This window comes from Bombina bombina, unplaced genomic scaffold (genome assembly GCF_027579735.1).
Source record: "Bombina bombina isolate aBomBom1 unplaced genomic scaffold, aBomBom1.pri scaffold_846, whole genome shotgun sequence".
NCBI classification, from domain to species: domain Eukaryota; kingdom Metazoa; phylum Chordata; class Amphibia; order Anura; family Bombinatoridae; genus Bombina; species Bombina bombina.
The window spans coordinates 57,479-81,346 of record NW_026510950.1 but is presented as its reverse complement, the minus strand read 5'-3'; the positions used below and the strand labels follow the sequence as shown (position 1 = coordinate 81,346).

Below are 23,868 nucleotides of genomic sequence, written 5' to 3'. Positions count from 1 at the left end.
CACATACAACACACACACAGAAGTACACATGTACATACACATACATATGCACAAACACACACACAACAGAAGTACTCATGTACATACACATACATATGCACAAACACACACACACACAGAAGTACTCATGTACATACACATACATATGCACAAACACACACAGAAGTACTCATGTACATACACATACATATACACACACAGAAGTACTCATGTACATACACATACATATGCACAAACACACACACACACAGAAGTACTCATGTACATACACATACATATACACAAACACACACAGAAGTACTCATGTACATACACATACATATACACAAACACACACAGAAGTACTCATGTACATACACATACATATGCACAAACACACACACAGAAGTACTCATGTACATACACATACATATGCACACACACACACACAGAAGTACTCATGTACATACACATACATATGCACAAACACACACAGAAGTACTCATGTACATACACATACACAAACACACACACAGAAGTACTCATGTACATACACATACACAAACACACACACACAGAAGTACACATGTACATACACAAACACACACACAGAAGTACACATGTACATACACATACATATGCACAAACACACACACAGAAGTACTAATGTACATACACATACATATGCACAAACACACACACAGAAGTACTCATGTACATACACATACATATGCACAAACACACACACAGAAGTACTCATGTACATACACATACATATGCACACACACACACACACACAGAAGTACTCATGTACATACACATACATATCAGCACAACTCACACACCAGAAGTACTCATGTACATACACATACACTATCACACACACAGAAGTACTCATTTACATACACATTACATATGCACAAACACACACAGAAGTACTAATGTACACTACACATACTTATGCACAAACACACACACAGAAGTAACTATGTAACATACATGCACAACCACACACACAGAAGGTCATCATGTAATACACCACATACTATGCGCACACACACACACACACAGAAGTACTCATGTACATACACATACAGATAACACACATCACACACAGAAGTACTCATGTACATACACATACAATGCAAACACACACACAGAAGTCTCATGTACATACACATACATATGACAAACACACACAGCAAGATACTCATGTACATACACAAACATTACACACAAACACACACACAGAAGTACTCATGTACATACACATACACAAACACACACACAGAAGTACTCATGTACATACACATACATATGCACAAACACACACACACAGAAGTACTCATGTACATACACATACATATACACAAACACACACACAGAAGTACTCATGTACATACACATACATATGCACATACACACACACACAGAAGTACACATGTACATACACATACATATGCACAAACACACACACACACAGAAGTACTCATGTACATACACATACATATGCACAAACACACACACACACAGAAGTACTCATGTACATACACATACAAACACATACACACTCACAACAGAAGTACCATGTACATACACATACATATGCACAAACACACACACACACAGAAGTACTCATGTACATACACATACATTGCATAAAACACACACACAAAGTACATGTACCTACACAACATATGCACAAACACACACAGAAGTACTCATGTACATACACATACATATGCACAAACACACACAGAAGTACTCATGTACATACACATACATATACACACACAGAAGTACTCATGTACATACACATACATATGCACAAACACACACACACACAGAAGAAATCATGTACAAACACATACACAAACACACACACACACACAGAAGTACTCATGTACATACACATACATATACACAAACACACACAGAAGTACTCATGTACATACACATACATATGCACAAACACACACAGAAGTACTCATGTACATACACATACATATACACACACAGAAGTACTCATGTACATACACATACATATGCACAAACACAAACACACACAGAAGTGCTCATGTACATACACATACATATACACAAACACACACAGAAGTACTCATGTACATACACATACATATACACACACACACACACAGAAGTACTCATGTACATACACATACATATGCACAAAACACACACAAGAAGTACTCATGTACATACACATACATATGCACACACCACACACACAGAAGTACTCATGTACATACACATACATGCAAAACACACACAGAAGTACTCATGTACATACACAAAACACACACACAGAAGTACTCATGTACATAACATACACAAACACACACACACAGAAGTACACATGTACATACACATACACAAACACACACACAGAAGTACACATGTACATACACATACATATGCACAAACACACACACAGAAGTACTAATGTACATACACATACATATACACAAACACACACACAGAAGTACTCATGTACATACACATACATATGCACAAACACACACACAGAAGTACTCATGTACATACACATACATATGCACACACACACACACACACAGAAGTACTCATGTACATACACATACACACACACACAGAAGTACTCATGTACATACACATACACAAACACACACACAGAAGTACTCATGTACATACACATACATATGCACACACACACACACAGAAGTACTCATGTACATACACATACATATGCACAAACACACACACAGAAGTACTCATGTACATACACAAACACACAGAAGTACTAATGTACATACACATACACAAACACACACACAGAAGTACTAATGTACATACACATACACACAGAAGTACTCATGTACATACACATACATATGCACACACACACACACAGAAGTACTCATGTACATACACATACATATGCACAAACACACACACAGAAGTACTCATGTACATACACATACATATGCGCAAACACACACACAGAAGTACTCATGTACATACACACACACACAGAAGTACTAATGTACATACACATACACACACACAGAAGTACTCATGTACATACACATACATATGCACAAACACACACACAGAAGTACTCATGTACATACACATACATACACACAGAAGTACTCATGTACATACACATACATATGCACAAACACACACACAGAAGTACTCATGTACATACACATACACAAACACACACACAGAAGTACTCATGTACATACACATACATACACACACACACAGAAGTACTCATGTACATACACATACATATGCACAAACACACACACAGAAGTACTCATGTACATACACATACATATGCACACACACACACAGAAGTACTCATGTACATACACATACATATGCACAAACACACACACACAGAAGTACTCATGTACATACACATACATATGCACATACACACACACACAGAAGTACTCATGTACATACACATACATATGCACAAACACACACACACAGAAGTACTCATGTACATACACATACATATGCACAAACACACACACACAGAAGTACTCATGTACATACACAAACACACACACAGAAGTACTCATGTACATACACATACACAAACACACACAGAAGTACTCATGTACATACACATACATATACACAAACACACACACAGAAGTACTCATGTACATACACATACATATGCACACACACACACAGAAGTACTCATGTACATACACATACATACACACAGAAGTACTCATGTACATACACATACATATGCACACACACACACACACAGAAGTACTCATGTACATACACATACATATGCACAAACACACACACACACAGAAGTACTCATGTACATACACATACATATGCACAAACACACACACAGAAGTACTCATGTACATACACATACATATGCACAAACACACACACACACAGAAGTACTCATGTACATACACATACATATGCACAAACACACACACACACAGAAGTACTCATGTACATACACATACATATGCACAAACACACACACACAGAAGTACTCATGTACATACACATACATATACACACACACACACAGAAGTACTCATGTACATACACATACATATGCACAAACACACACACACAGAGGTACTCATGTACATACACATACATATACACAAACACACACACACAGAAGTACTCATGTACATACACATACATATGCACACACACAGAAGTACTCATGTACATACACATACATATGCACAAACACACACACACAGAAGTACTCATGTACATACACATACATATACACACACACACACACAGAAGTACTCATGTACATACACATACATATGCACAAACACACACACACAGAAGTACTCATGTACATACACAAACACACACACACAGAAGTACTCATGTACATACACATACATATACACAAACACACACAGAAGTACTCATGTACATACACATACATATGCACAAACACACACACACAGAAGTACTCATGTACATACACATACATATACACACACACACACACAGAAGTACTCATGTACATACACATACATATGCACAAACACACACACAGAAGTACTCATGTACATACACATACATATGCACAAACACACACACACAGAAGTACTCATGTACATACACATACATATACACAAACACACACACAGAAGTACTCATGTACATACACATACATATGCACAAACACACACACACACAGAAGTACTCATGTACATACACATACATACACATACACACACACACAGAAGTACACATGTACATACACATACATATGCACAAACACACACACAGAAAGTACTCATGTACATACATGGCATACGTATGCTCAAACACACACACAGAAGTAATCATGTACATACACATACATAGTGCACAAACACACACAGGAAGTACTCATGTACATACACATGACATATGCACAAACACACACAGAAGTACTAATGTACATACACATACATATGCACAACAACACGGAAGTACTCATGTAACATACACATACATATGCACAAACACACAAACACACGAGGAAGTACTCATGTACAATACATACAAACACACACACACAGAAGTACTCATGTACATACACATACATATCACACACACACAGAAGTACTCATGTACATACACATACATAAGCACAAACACACACACAGAAGTACTCATGTACATACACATACATAATCACACACACCAGCAGTACTCATGTACATACACATACATATGCACACACACACACACACGAAGTGACTACATGTACATACACATACATATGCACAAACACACACAGAAGTACTCATGTACATACACATACATATACACACACACACACACACAGAAGTACTCATGTACATACACATACATACACAAACACACACACAGAAGTACTCATGTACATACACATACATATGCACACACACACACACAGAAGTACTCATGTACATACACATACATATACACACAAACACACACAGAAGTACTCATGTACATACACAAACACACACACAGAAGTACTCATGTACATACACATACACAAACACACACACACAGAAGTACACATGTACATACACATACACAAACACACACACAGAAGTACACATGTACATACACATACATATGCACAAACACACACACAGAAGTACTAATGTACATACACATACATATACACAAACACACACACAGAAGTACTCATGTACATACACATACATATGCACAAACACACACACAGAAGTACTCATGTACATACACATACATATGCACACACACACACACACACACAGAAGTACTCATGTACATACACATACACACACACACAGAAGTACTCATGTACATACACATACACAAACACACACACAGAAGTACTCATGTACATACACATACATATGCACACACACAGAAGTACTCATGTACATACACATACATATGCACAAACACACACACAGAAGTACTCATGTACATACACATACACAAACACACACACAGAAGTACTAATGTACATACACATACACAAACACACACACAGAAGTACTAATGTACATACACATACACACAGAAGTACTCATGTACATACACATACATATGCACACACACACACACAGAAGTACTCATGTACATACACATACATATGCACAAACACACACACAGAAGTACTCATGTACATACACATACATATGCGCAAACACACACAGAAGTACTCATGTACATACACACACACACAGAAGTACTAATGTACATACACATACACACACACAGAAGTACTCATGTACATACACATACATATGCACAAACACACACACACAGAAGTACTCATGTACATACACATACATATGCACAAACACACACACAGAAGTACTCATGTACATACATACACTATACACAACACACAACAGAAGTACTCATGTACATACAATAGCACTACACACACACACACAAGAAGTACTCATGTAAATTACAACATATATGCTACAACCACACACACACACAGAAGTACTCCATGTACATACACAACATATGCACAAACGACACACACAGAAGTACTCATGTACATACACATACAATATGCACAACACACACACAGAAGTACTCATGTAGCTTACACATACATATGCACAACACACACACACACAGAAGACTCATGTACCATACACATACATATGCACAAACACACACACACACAGACAGTACTCATGTACATACACATACATATGCACAAACACACACACACACAGAAGTACTCATGTACATACACATACATATGCACAAACACACACACAGAAGTACTCATGAACATACACATACACAAACACACACAGAAGTACTCATGTACATACACATACACAAACACACACAGAAGTACTCATGTACATACACATACATATACACACACACACAGAAGTACTCATGTACATACACATACATATGCACACACACACACAGAAGTACTCATGTACATACACATACATATGCACAAACACACACACACAGAAGTACTCATGTACATACACATACATATGCACATACACACACACACACAGAAGTACTCATGTACATACACATACATATGCACAAACACACACACACACAGAAGTACTCATGTACATACACATACATATGCACAAACACACACACACAGAAGTACTCATGTACATACACATACATATGCACAAACACACACACACACAGAAGTACTCATGTACATACACATACATATGCACAAACACACACACACACAGAAGTACTCATGTACATACACATACATATGCACAAACACACACACACAGAAGTACACATGTACATACACATACATATACACACACACACACAGAAGTACTCATGTACATACACATACACAAACACACACACACAGAGGTACTCATGTACATACACATACATATACACAAACACACACACACAGAAGTACTCATGTACATACACATACATATGCACACACACAGAAGTACTCATGTACATACACATACATATGCACAAACACACACACACAGAAGTACTCATGTACATACACATACATATACACACACACACACACAGAAGTACTCATGTACATACACATACATATGCACAAACACACACACACAGAAGTACTCATGTACATACACATACATATGCACAAACACACACACACAGAAGTACTCATGTACATACACATACATATACACAAACACACACAGAAGTACTCATGTACATACACATACATATGCACAAACACACACACACAGAAGTACTCATGTACATACACATACATATACACACACACACACACAGAAGTACTCATGTACATACACATACATATGCACAACACACACCACACACAGAAGTACTCATGGACATACACATACATATGCACACACAACACACAGAAGTACTCATGTACATAACATACATATGCACAAACACACACACAGAAGTACTCATGTACATACACATACATATGCACAAACACACACACACAGAGTACTCATGTACTTACACATACATATGCACAAACACACCACTCACAGAAGTACTCATGTACATACACATACATATCGCACAAACACACACACAGAAGTACTCATGTACATACACTACATTTAGATAAAACACACACCACACACAGAAGTACTCATTGTACATACACATACATATATGCACAAACACACACACACACAGCACAGTATATGTACTCAATACAAAGACACAAAAACAAGAAGTACTAATGTACAACACATACAAGCAAGACACACACACAGAAGTAACTAATGTACATTTCACCTACATATGCACAACACACTACACACTGAAGTACCAGGTACATACACATACATAGGCACAAACACACACTCAGATGTACTCATGTAAATACACATACATATACCCACACACAACACACTCAGAAGTACTCATGTACATACACATACATATGCACACACACACACAGAAGTACTCATGTACATACACATACATATACACAAACACACACAGAAGTAATCATGTACATACACATACATATGCACAAACACACACACACAGAAGTACTCATGTACATACACATACATATGCACACACACACAGAAGTACTCATGTACATACACATACATATGCACAAACACACACACACAGAAGTACTCATGTACATACACATACATATACACAAACACACACAGAAGTACTCATGTACATACACATACATATGCACAAACACACACAGAAGTACTCATGTACATACACATACATATGCACAAACACACACACACAGAAGTACTCATGTACATACACATACATATGCACAAACACACACACAGAAGTACTCATGTACATACACATACACAAACACACACACAGAAGTACTCATGTACATACACATGCACACACACACACACACACACAGAAGTACTCATGTACATACACATACATATGCACAAACACACACACAGAAGTACTCATGTACATACACATACATATGCACACACACACACACACACACAGAAGTACTCAATGTACATACACATAACATAAGCACACACAACACCAACACACCCCACAGAAGTACTCATGTACATACACATACATATGCACAAACACACACACAGAAGTACTCATGTACATACACATACATATGCACACACACACACACACACACAGAAGTACTCATGTACATACACAAACACACACACAGAAGTACTCATGTACATACACATACACAAAACCACCACACGAAGTACTCATTACATACACATACAAATACACCAAACACACAACACCGAAGTACTCATGTACATACACATACATATGCACATACACACACACACACAGAAGTACTCATGTACATACATATACACAAACACACACACAGAAGTACTCATGTACATACACATACATATGCACATACACACACACACAGAAGTACACATGTACATACACATACATATGCACAAACACACACACAGAAGTACTCATGTACATACACAAACACACACACAGAAGTACTCATGTACATACACATACATATGCACAAACACACACAGAAGTACTCATGTACATACACATACACAGAAGTACTCATGTACATACACATACATATACACACACACACAGAAGTACTCATGTACATACACATACACAGAAGTACTCATGTACATACACATACATATGCACAAACACACCAGAAGTACTCATGTCCATACACATACATATGCTCAACACACACACACAGAAGTACTCATGTACATACAATACATATGCACAAACACACACAGAAGTACTCATGTACATACACATACATATGCACAAACACACACACAGAAGTACTCATGTACATACACATACATATACACAAACACACACAGAAGTACTCATGTACATACACATACATATGCACCTACACACACACACAGAAGTACACATGTACATACACATACATATGCACAAACACACACACACACAGAAGTACTCATGTACATACACATACATATGCACATACACACACACACAGAAGTACACATGTACATACACATACATATGCACAAACACACACACACACAGAAGTACTCATGTACATACACATACATATGCACAAACACACACACACACAGAAGTACTCATGTACATACACATACATATGCACAAACACACACACACACAGAAGTACTCATGTACATACACATACATATACACAAACACACACAGAAGTACTCATGTACATACACATACATATACACAAACACACACAGAAGTGCTCATGTACATACACATACATATGCACAAACACACACACAGAAGTACTCATGTACATACACATACATATGCACACACACACACACAGAAGTACTCATGTACATACACATACATATGCACAAACACACACAGAAGTACTCATGTACATACACATACACAAACACACACACAGAAGTACTCATGTACATACACATACACAAACACACACACACAGAAGTACACATGTACATACACATACACAAACACACACACAGAAGTACACATGTACATACACATACATATACACAAACACACACACAGAAGTACTCATGTACATACACATACATATGCACAAACACACACACAGAAGTACTCATGTACATACACATACATATGCACAAACACACACACAGAAGTACTCATGTACATACACATACATATGCACAAACACACACACAGAAGTACTCATGTACATACACATGCATATGCACAAACACACACAGAAGTACTCATGTACATACATATGCACACACACACACACACACAGAAGTACTCATGTACATACATATGCACAAACACACACACACAGAAGTACTCATGTACATACACATACATATGCACAAACACACACACACAGAAGTACTCATGTACATACACATACATATACACAAACACACACACAGAAGTACTCATGTACATACACATACATATACACAAACACACACACACAGAAGTACTCATGTACATACACATACATATGCACAAACACACACACAGAAGTACTCATGTACATACACATACATATGCACAAACACACACACAGAAGTACACATGTACATACACATACATATGCACAAACACACACACAGAAGTACTCATGTACATACACATACATATGCACAAACACACACACAGAAGTACTCATGTACATACACATACATATGCACAAACACACACACAGAAGTACACATGTACATACACATACATATGCACAAACACACACACAGAAGTACTCATGTACATACACATACATATGCACAAACACACACACAGAAGTACTCATGTACATACACAAACACACACACACAGAAGTACTCATGTACATACACATACATATGCACAAACACACACACAGAAGTACTCATGTACATACACAAACACACACACACAGAAGTACTCATGTACATACACATACATATGCACAAACACACACACAGAAGTACACATGTACATACACATACATATGCACAAACACACACACACACAGAAGTACTCATGTACATACACATACATATGCACAAACACACACACAGAAGTACTCATGTACATACACATACATATGCACAAACACACACACAGAAGTACTCATGTACATACACATACACACACAGAAGTACTCATGTACATACACATACATATACACAAACACACACACAGAAGTACTCATGTACATACACATACATACACACACACACACACACAGAAGTACTCATGTACATACACATACACATGCACAAACACACACACAGAAGTACTCATGTACATACACATACACAAACACACACACAGAAGTACTCATGTACATACACATACATATGCACACACACACACACACAGAAGTACTCATGTACATACACATACATATGCACACACACACACACACACACAGAAGTACTCATGTACATACACATACATATGCACAAACACACACACACAGAAGTACTCATGTACATACACATACATATGCACACACACACACACACACAGAAGTACTCATGTACATACACATACATATGCACACACACACACACAGAAGTACACATGTACATACACATACACAAACACACACACACAGAAGTACTCATGTACATACACATACATATGCACAAACACACACACACAGAAGTACTCATGTACATACACATACATATGCACAAACACACACACACAGAAGTACTCATGTACATACACATACATATACACACACACACAGAAGTACTCATGTACATACACATACATATGCACAAACACACACACAGAAGTACTCATGTACATACACATACATATGCACAAACACACACACAGAAGTACTCATGTACATACACAAACACACACACACAGAAGTACTCATGTACATACACATACACACACACAGAAGTACTCATGTACATACACATACATATACACAAACACACACACAGAAGTACTCGTGTACATACACATACATATACACAAACACACACACAGAAGTACTCATGTACATACACATACATACACACAGAAGTACTCATGTACATACACATACATATACACACACACACACACACACAGAAGTACTCATGTACATACACATACATATGCACAAACACACACACAGAAGTACTCATGTACATACACATACATATGCACAAACACACACACAGAAGTACTCATGTACATACACAAACACACACAGAAGTACTCATGTACATACACATACATATGCACAGACACACACACAGAAGTACTCATGTACATACACATACATATGCACAAACACACACACAGAAGTACTCATGTACATACACATACATATACACAAACACACACACACACAGCAGTACTCATGTACATACACATACATATGCACAAACACACATACAGAAGTACTCATGTACATACACATACATATACGCAAACACACAGCAGTACTCATGTACATACACATACATATGCACAAACACACACACAGAAGTACTCATGTACATACACATACATATGCACACACACACACACACAGAAGTACTCATGTACATACACATACATATGCACACACACACACACAGAAGTACTCATGTACATACACATACATATGCACACACACACACACAGCAGTACTCATGTACATACACATACATATACACAGACACAGAAGTACTCATGTACATACACATACATATGCACACACACACACACACAGAAGTACTCATGTACATACACATACATATGCACACACACACACACACACACAGAAGTACTCATGTACATACACATACATATGCACAAACACACACACACAGAAGTACTCATGTACATACACATACATATGCACACACACACACACACACAGAAGTACTCATGTACATACACATACATATGCACACACACACACACAGAAGTACACATGTACATACACATACACAAACACACACACACAGAAGTACTCATGTACATACACATACATATGCACAAACACACACACACAGAAGTACTCATGTACATACACATACATATGCACAAACACACACACACAGAAGTACTCATGTACATACACATACATATACACACACACACACACAGAAGTACTCATGTACATACACATACATATGCACAAACACACACACAGAAGTACTCATGTACATACACATACATATGCACAAACACACACACAGAAGTACTCATGTACATACACATACACAAACACACACACAGAAGTACTCATGTACATACACATACATATACACACACACAGAAGTACTCATGTACATACACATACATATACACAAACACACACACAGAAGTACTCGTGTACATACACATACATATACACAAACACACACACAGAAGTACTCATGTACATACACATACATACACACAGAAGTACTCATGTACATACACATACATATACACACACACACACACACACAGAAGTACTCATGTACATACACATACATATGCACAAACACACACACAGAAGTACTCATGTACATACACATACATATGCACAAACACACACACAGAAGTACTCATGTACATACACAAACACACACACAAACACACACACAGAAGTACTCATGTACATACACAAACACACACAGAAGTACTCATGTACATACACATACATATGCACAGACACACACACAGAAGTACTCATGTACATACACATACATATGCACAAACACACACACAGAAGTACTCATGTACATACACATACATATACACAAACACACACACACACAGCAGTACTCATGTACATACACATACATATGCACAAACACACATACAGAAGTACTCATGTACATACACATACATATACGCAAACACACAGCAGTACTCATGTACATACACATACATATGCACAAACACACACACAGAAGTACTCATGTACATACACATACATATGCACATACACACACACAGAAGTACTCCTGTGTGTGTGTGTGTGTGCATGTGTATGTACATGAGTACTTCTGTGTGTGTGTATGTGCATATGTATGTGTATGTACATGAGTACTTCTGTGTGTGTGTGTGTGTGTGTGCATGTGTATGTACATAAGTACTCATGTACATACACATACATATGCACATACACACACACACAGAAGTACTCATGTACATACACATGCACAAACACACACACAGAAGTACTCATGTACATACACATACACAAACACACACACAGAAGTACTCATGTACATACACATACACACACACACACAGCAGTACTCATGTACATACACATACACAAACACAGAAGTACTCATGTACACACACATACACAAACACACACAGAAGTACTCATGTACATACACATACATATACACAAACACACACACAGAAGTACTCATGTACATACACATACACAAACACACACAGAAGTACTCATGTACATACACATACATATGCACAGACACACACACACAGAAGTACTCATGTACATACACATACATACACAAACACACAGAAGTACTCATGTACATACACATACATATGCACAAACACACACACAGAAGTACTCATGTACATACACATACACACACAGAAGTACTCATGTACATACACATACATATACACAAACACACACACACAGAAGTACTCATGTACATACACATACATATGCACAAACACACACACAGAAGTACTCATGTACATACACATACATATGCACACACACAGAAGTACTCATGTACATACACATACATATACACAAACACACACAGAAGTACTCATGTACATACACATACACAAACACACACAGAAGTACTCATGTACATACACATACACAAACACACACAGAAGTACTCATGTACATACACATACACACACAGAAGTACTCATGTACATACACAAACACACACAGAAGTACTCATGTACATACACATACATATACACACACACACACACACACACACACACACACAGAAGTACTCATGTACATACACACACACACACACAGAAGTACTCATGTACATACACATACATATACACAAACACACACACAGAAGTACTCATGTACATACACATACATATACACACACAGAAGTACTCATGTACATACACATACATATACACACACACAGAAGTACTCATGTACATACACATACATATGCACAAACACACACACAGAAGTACTCATGTACATACACAAACACACACAGAAGTACTCATGTACATACACATACATATGCACACACACACACAGAAGTACTCATGTACATACACATACATATACACACACACACACACACAGAAGTACTCATGTACATACACATACACACACACACAGAAGTACTCATGTACATACACATACATACACACACACACACACAGAAGTACTCATGTACATACACATACATATACACAAACACACACACAGAAGTACTCATGTACATACACATACATATACACACACACACACACAGAAGTACTCATGTACATACACATACATATACACACACACAGAAGTACTCATGTACATACACATACATATGCACAAACACACACACAGAAGTACTCATGTACATACACAAACACACACAGAAGTACTCATGTACATACACATACATATACACACACACACACAGAAGTACTCATGTACATACACATACATATGCACAAACACACACACAGAAGTACTCATGTACATACACAAACACACACAGAAGTACTCATGTACATACACATACATATACACACACACACACAGAAGTACTCATGTACATACACATACATATGCACACACACACACACACACAGAAGTACTCATGTACATACACATACATATACACACACACACACAGAAGTACTCATGTACATACACATACATATGCACACACACACACAGAAGTACTCATGTACATACACATACATATGCACAAACACACACACACACACACACAGAAGTACTCATGTACATACACATACATATACACACACACACACACAGAAGTACTCATGTACATACACATACATATACACACACACACACACACACAGAAGTACTCATGTACATACACATACATATACACACACACACACACAGAAGTACTCATGTACATACACATACATATACACACACACACAGAAGTACTCATGTACATACACATACATATGCACAAACACACACACACAGAAGTATTCATGTACATACACATACATATGCACACACACACACACACAGAAGTACTCATGTACATACACATACATATGCACACACACACACAGAAGTACTCATGTACATACACATACATATGCACAAACACACACACAGAAGTACTCATGTACATACACATACATATGCACAGACACACACACACAGAAGTACTCATGTACATACACATACATACACAAACACACAGAAGTACTCATGTACATACACATACATATGCACACACACACACACAGCAGTACTCATGTACATACACAAACACACACAGAAGTACTCATGTACATACACATACATATGCACACACACACACAGAAGTACTCATGTACATACACATACATATGCACAAACACACACACAGAAGTACTCATGTACATACACATACATATGCACACACACACACAGAAGTACTCATGTACATACACATGCACACACACACACACACAGAAGTACTCATGTACATACACATACATATGCGCAAACACACACACAGGAACATGAGCACTCACTTTGTAGTCATGGGGGATAATAGGAGACACCTGGCGGCAGGTGAGGGTTACTTTCTGTCCGGGCAGCTGATAGACAGTCCAGGCGCGAGGGTACAGAGCATGATAGAACGCCTGTGTACCACAGTATCCCCAGTTCCAGCCTTGCAGGGTGTGAGGCCTCTCTACAGACAGCACTTGTTGATACACCGTTTGCCCACGCCGCCGTATACACACAGTGAACTGCAAGGAGACAAAGACCGAAACAGACAGACACTGCGTGACATAGCTAGTGTGCGAGACAGACACTGCGTGACATAGCTAGTGTGCGAGACAGACACTGCGTGACATAGCTAGTGTGCGAGACAGACAGACACAGCTAGTGTGCGAGACAGACACTGCGTGACATAGCTAGTGTGCGAGACAGACAGACACAGCTAGTGTGCGAGACAGACACTGCGTGACATAGCTAGTGTGCGAGACAGACAGGCACAGCTAGTGTGCGAGACAGACAGGCACAGCTAGTGTGCGAGACAGACAGGCACAGCTAGTGTGCGAGACAGACAGGCACAGCTAGTGTGCGAGACAGACAGGCACAGCTAGTGTGCGAGACAGACAGGCACAGCTAGTGTGCGAGACAGACAGGCACAGCTAGTGTGCGAGACAGACAGACATAGCTAGTGTGTGAGACGGGGGCTGCAGTAGTAAACTTATCACTATCAGGACGGCACAGGTACAGAGTGTACAACGCTGGCATCACCTGGGCTCACACTTACTGACCTGGTTTTCCATCACTGTCTTGTAATGGTAAAGTCCGGGATTAAGTTGCCATCGGCAGAACTCCCCCCTCCATCCTCGTGTGATAGTTCCTCCTCCAATACCTCCAAGTGGCGCCCCTGCAGCACAAATTACAGAAATTATACCAATACTAGAGGATTATTAGTAGCCAGTGCCACAAACCGGGTGCCGCTGGAAATAGAGGTGGTCAATTTGATCAATAAAATGCCCCAACTGCTAATGTGTTATCAGCTCAAAACAAAACTGACAAATACAATGTACAGATTAAATAGAATCACTTACATATGACTGCTATTAGTATATTATGTATTTGTATAGCGCTTGTGCACGTGTTCATGCCATCACTGACTGACAAATACAATGTACATATTAAATAGAATCACTTACATATGACTGCTATTAGTATATTATGTATAGCGCTTGTGCACGTGTTCATGCCATCACTGACTGACAAATACAATGTACATATTAAATAGAATCACTTACATATAACTGCTATTAGTATATTATGTATTTGTATAGCGCTTTTGCACGTGTTCATGTCATCACTGACTGACAAATAGAATGTACAGATTGGAGGTACCGGGGGAGCAGGGCAGGACACAGGGTCACACGTAGGGTCAGGGACAAACCTTACAGGGGACAGACAGGCCAATAAACAGACCAAGCCAACTGAGGTACCGGGGAGCAGGGCAGGACACAGGGTCACACGTAGGGTCAGAGACAAAGCTTACAGGGAACGGACAGGCCAATACACAGACCAAGCCAACTGAGGAACCGGGGAGCAGGGCAGGACACAGGATCACACGTAGGGTCAGAGACAAACCTTACCAGGGACAGACAGGCCAATAAACAGACCAAGCCAACTGAGGAACCGGGGAGCAGGGCAGGACACAGGGTCACACGTAGGGTCAGAGACAAAGCTTACAGGGAACGGACAGGCCAATAAACAGACCAAGCCAACTGAGGAACCGGGGTGCAGGGCAGGACACAGGATCACACATAGGGTTAGAGACAAACCTTACAGGGAACAGGCCAATAAACAGACCAAGCCAACTGAGGTACCAGGGAGCAGGGCAGGACACAGGATCACACGTAGGGTCAGAGAAACCTTACAGGGGACAGACAGGCCAATAAACAGACCAAGCCAACTGAGGTACCGGGGGGGGCAGGACACAGGGTCACACGTAGGGTCAGAGACAAACCTTACAGAGGACAGACAGGCCAATAAACAGACCAAGCCAACTGAGGTACCGGGGAGCAGGGCAGGACACAGGGTCACATGTAGGGTCAGAGACAAACCTTACAGGGAACAGACAGGCCAATAAACAGACCGAGCCAACTGAGGTACAGGGGAGCAGGGCAGGACACAGGGTCAGAGACAAACCTTACAGGGGACAGACAGGCCAATAAACAGACCAAGCCAACTGAGGTACCGGGGAGCAGGGCAGGACACAGGGTCACACGTAGGGTCAGAGACAAAACTTACAGAGGACAGACAGGCCAATAAACAGACCAAGCCAACTGAGGTACCGGGGAGCAGGGCAGGACACAGGGTCACACGTAGAGTCAGAGACAAACCTTACAGGGAACAGACAGGCCAATAAACAGACCAAGCCAACTGAGGTACCGGGGAGCAGGGCAGGACACAGGGTCACATGTAGGGTCAGAGACAAACCTTACAGGGAACAGACAGGCCAATAAACAGACCAAGCCAACTGAGGTACAGGGGAGCAGGGCAGGACACAGGGTCACACGTAGAGTCAGAGACAAACCTTACAGGGAACAGACAGGGCAATAAACAGACAAAGCCAACTGAGGCACCGGGGAGCAGGGCAGGACACAGGGTCACACGTAGGGGCAGAGACAAACCTTACAGGGGACAGACAGGCCAACTGAGGTACAGGGGAGCAGGGCAGAACAGGTTCACACGTAGGGTAAGAGACAACCCTTACAGGGGACAGACAGGCCAATAAACAGACCAAGCCAACTGAGGTAACGGGGAGCAGGACAGGACACAGGGTCACACGTAGGGTCAGAGAAACCTTACAGGGGACAGACAGAGCAATAAACAGACCAAGCCAACTGAGGTACCGGGGAGCAGGGCAGGACACAGGGTCACACGTAGGGTCAGAGACAAACCTTACAGAGGACAGACAGGCCAATAAACAGACCAAGCCAACTGAGGTACCGGGGAGCAGGGCAGGACACAGGGTCAGACGTAGGGTCAGAGACAAACATTACAGGGGACAGACAGGCCAATAAACAGACCAAGCCAACTGAGGTACCAGGGAGCAGGGAAGGACACAGGGTCACACGTAGGGTCAGAGACAAACCTAACAGGGGACAGACAGGCCAATAAACAGACCAAGCCAACTGAGGTACCGGGGAGCAGGGCAGGATACAGGGTCACACCAAGGGTCAGAGACAAACCTTACAGGGGACAGACAGGCCAATAAACAGACCAAGCCAACTGAGGTACCGGGGAGCAGGGCAGGACACAGGGTCACACGTAGGGTCAGAGACAAACCTTACAGGGGACAGATAGGGCAATAAACAGACCAAGCCAACTGAGGTACCGGGGAGCAGGGCAGGACACAGGGTCACACGTAGGGTCAGAGACAAACAGGCTAATAAACAGACCAAGCCAACTGAGGTACCAGGGAGCAGGTCAGGACACAGGGTCACACGTAGGGTCAGAGACAAACCTTACAGGGGACAGACAGGCCAATTAACAGACCAAGCCAACTGAGGTACAGGGGAGCAGGGCAGGACACAGGGTCAGAGACAAACCTTACAGGGGACAGACAGGCCAATAAACAGACCAAGCCAACTGAGGTACCGGGGAGCAGGGCAGGACACAGGGTCAGAGACAAACCTTACAGGGGACAGACAGGCCAATAAACAGACCAAGCCAACTGAGGTACAGGGGAGCAGGGCAGGACACAGGGTCAGAGACAAACCTTACAGGGGACAGACAGGCCAATAAACAGACCAAGCCAACTGAGGTACAGGGGAGCAGGGCAGGACACAGGGTCACACGTAGGGTCAGAGACAAAACTTACAGAGGACAGACAGGCCAATAAACAGACCAAGCCAACTGAGGTACCGGGGAGCAGGGCAGGACACAGGGTCACACGTAGAGTCAGAGACAAACCTTACAGGGAACAGACAGGCCAATAAACAGACCAAGCCAACTGAGGTACCGGGGAGCAGGGCAGGACACAGGATCACATGTAGGGTCAGAGACAAACCTTACAGGGGACGGACAGGCCAATAAACAGACCAAGCCAACTGAGGTACCGGGGAGCAGGGCAGGACACAGGGTCACACGTAGGGTCAGAGACAAACCTTACAGGGGACGGACAGGCCAATAAACAGACCAAGCCAACTGAGGTACCGGGGAGCAGGGCAGGACACAGGGTCACACGTAGGGTCAGAGACAAACCTTACAGGGGACAGATAGGGCAATAAACAGACCAAGCCAACTGAGGTACCGGGGAGCAGTGCAGGACACAGGGTCACACGTAGGGTCAGAGACAAACCTTACAGGGAACAGACAGACCAATAAACAGACCAAGCCAACTGAGGTATCGGGGAGCAGGGCAGGACACAGGGTCACACGTAGGTTCAGAGACAAACCTTACAGGGAACGGACAGGCCAATAAACAGACCAAGCCAAATGAGGTATCGGGGAGCAGTGCAGGACACAGGATCACACGTAGGGGCAGAGACAAACCTTACAGGGGACAGACAGGCCAATAAACAGACCAAGCCAACTGAGGTACCGGGGAGCAGGGCAGGACACAGGGTCACACGTAGGGTCAGAGACAAACAGGCCAAGCCAACTGAGGTACCAGGGAGCAGGTCAGGACACAGGGTCACACGTAGGGTCAGAGACAAACCTTACAGGGGACAGACAGGCCAATTAACAGACCAAGCCAACTGAGGTACAGGGGAGCAGGGCAGGACACAGGGTCACACGTAGGGTCAGAGACAAACCTAACAGGGAACGGACAGGCCAATAAACAGACCAAGCCAACTGAGGTACCGGGGAGCAGGGCAGGACACAGGGTCACACGTAGGGTCAGAGACAAACAGGCTAATAAACAGACCAAGCCAACTGAGGTACCGGGGAGCAGGGCAGGACACAGGGTCAGAGACAAACCTTACAGGGGACAGACAGGGCAATAAACAGACAAAGCCAACTGAGGCACCGGGGAGCAGGGCAGGACACAGGGTCACACGTAGGGTCAGAGACAAACCTTACAGGGAACATACAGGCCAATAAACAGACCAAGCCAACTGAGGTACCGGGGAGCAGGGCAGGACACAGGGTCAGACGTAGGGTCAGAGACAAACCTTACACTTTTCTTTCAGCTTTACTATTTTAAACAACTTTACAATTTACTGCTATTATCAGATTTGCTTCATTCTCTCCTTTGTTGTAGAAATAGCATAGGTGAGCCAGTAGACATATATATGCAGCCACCAATCAACAACCTATCTAGGTATGATTTTCAACAAAGGATACCAAAAGAATGAAAAACTAGATATCATCATAGAAACATAGTAGAGGAGGTTGAAATAATTGTTTAAGCTCTTAATTTAACAACAGTTTTTTAGCTAGCAATGTATCTAAACCGTTTTACCCAGAAAATGTATCTAAACCGTTGTTAAATGTATCTAAGGTATAAGCATTTACTACCTCCTTAGGCAATACGTTCTACAGTTTAATTGCTCTTACCATGAAGAAACAAACATTCATGTTGCTGAAGATTAAAGGGACAGTCTACTCCAGAATTTGTATTCTTATATAAAATAGATAATCCCTTTATTACCCATTCCAGCATAGTTATATTAATATACTTTTTACCTCTGATTACCTTGTATCTAAGCCTCTGCAGACTGCCCCTTATCTCAGTTATATTAATATACTTTTTACCTCTGTAATTACCTTGTATCTAAGTCTCTGCAGACTGCCCCTTATCTCAGTTATATTAATATACTTTTTACCTCTGTGATTACCTTGTATCTAAGCCTCTGCAGACTGCTCCTTATCTCAGTTATAATAATATACTTTTTACCTCTGTGATTACCTTGTATCTAAGCCTCTGCAGACTGCCCCTTATCTCAGTTATATTAATATACTATTTACCTCTGTGATTACCCTGTATCTAAGCCTCTGCAGACTGCTCCTTATCTCAGTTATATTATTATACTATTTACCTCTGTGATTACCTTGTATCTAAGCCTCTGCAGACTGCCCCTTATCTCAGTTATATTAATATACTTTTTACCTCTGTGATTACCCTGTATCTAAGCCTCTGCAGACTGCTCCTTATCTCAGTTATATTATTATACTATTTACCTCTGTGATTACCTTGTATCTAAGCCTCTGCAGACTGCTCCTTATCTCAGTTTTATTATTAAATGTTTTACCTCTGTGATTACCTTGTATCTAAGACTCTGCAGACTGCTCCTTATCTCAGTTATATTAATATACTTTTTACCTCTGTGATTACCCTGTATCTAAGCTCTGCAGACTGCTCCTTATCTCAGTTATATTAATATACTTTTTACCTATGTGATTACCCTGTATCTAAGCCTCTGCAGACTGCCCTTATCTCAGTTATATTAATATACTATTTACCTCTGTGATTACCTTGTATCTAAGCCTCTGCAGACTGCCCCATATCTCCGTTCTTTTGACAGACTTGCATTTTAGCCAATCAGTGTTGACTCAAAGAACTTTAAAGGAGTGAGCACAATGTTATCTATATGACACGCATGAACTAGCACTATCTAAGGGGCTGAATTATCATTGTAAGGGGGGACATCAATAAATGCCGACAGCATACGCTGGACAGTAGCGCAGGACGTAATTCACACAGTGTTGGCCAGCAATAAATAAATATATATATATATATAAACCTGCAGGCA

At 40.7% G+C, this 23,868-nt stretch overlaps 1 protein-coding gene across 1 annotated transcript in view; it reads right to left on the bottom strand.

Annotated features, from left to right (window-relative positions):
- LOC128643544 (non-lysosomal glucosylceramidase) overlaps positions 1–23,868 on the bottom strand; it is a gene marked incomplete at its 3' end in the record, with an annotated part of 137,199 nt that overhangs the window by 71,762 nt on the left and 41,569 nt on the right. Inside the window, 2 exon segments of the mRNA XM_053696386.1 lie at positions 17,152–17,370; positions 17,908–18,023. Coding sequence (XP_053552361.1) covers positions 17,152–17,370; positions 17,908–18,023 — 335 coding nt within the window.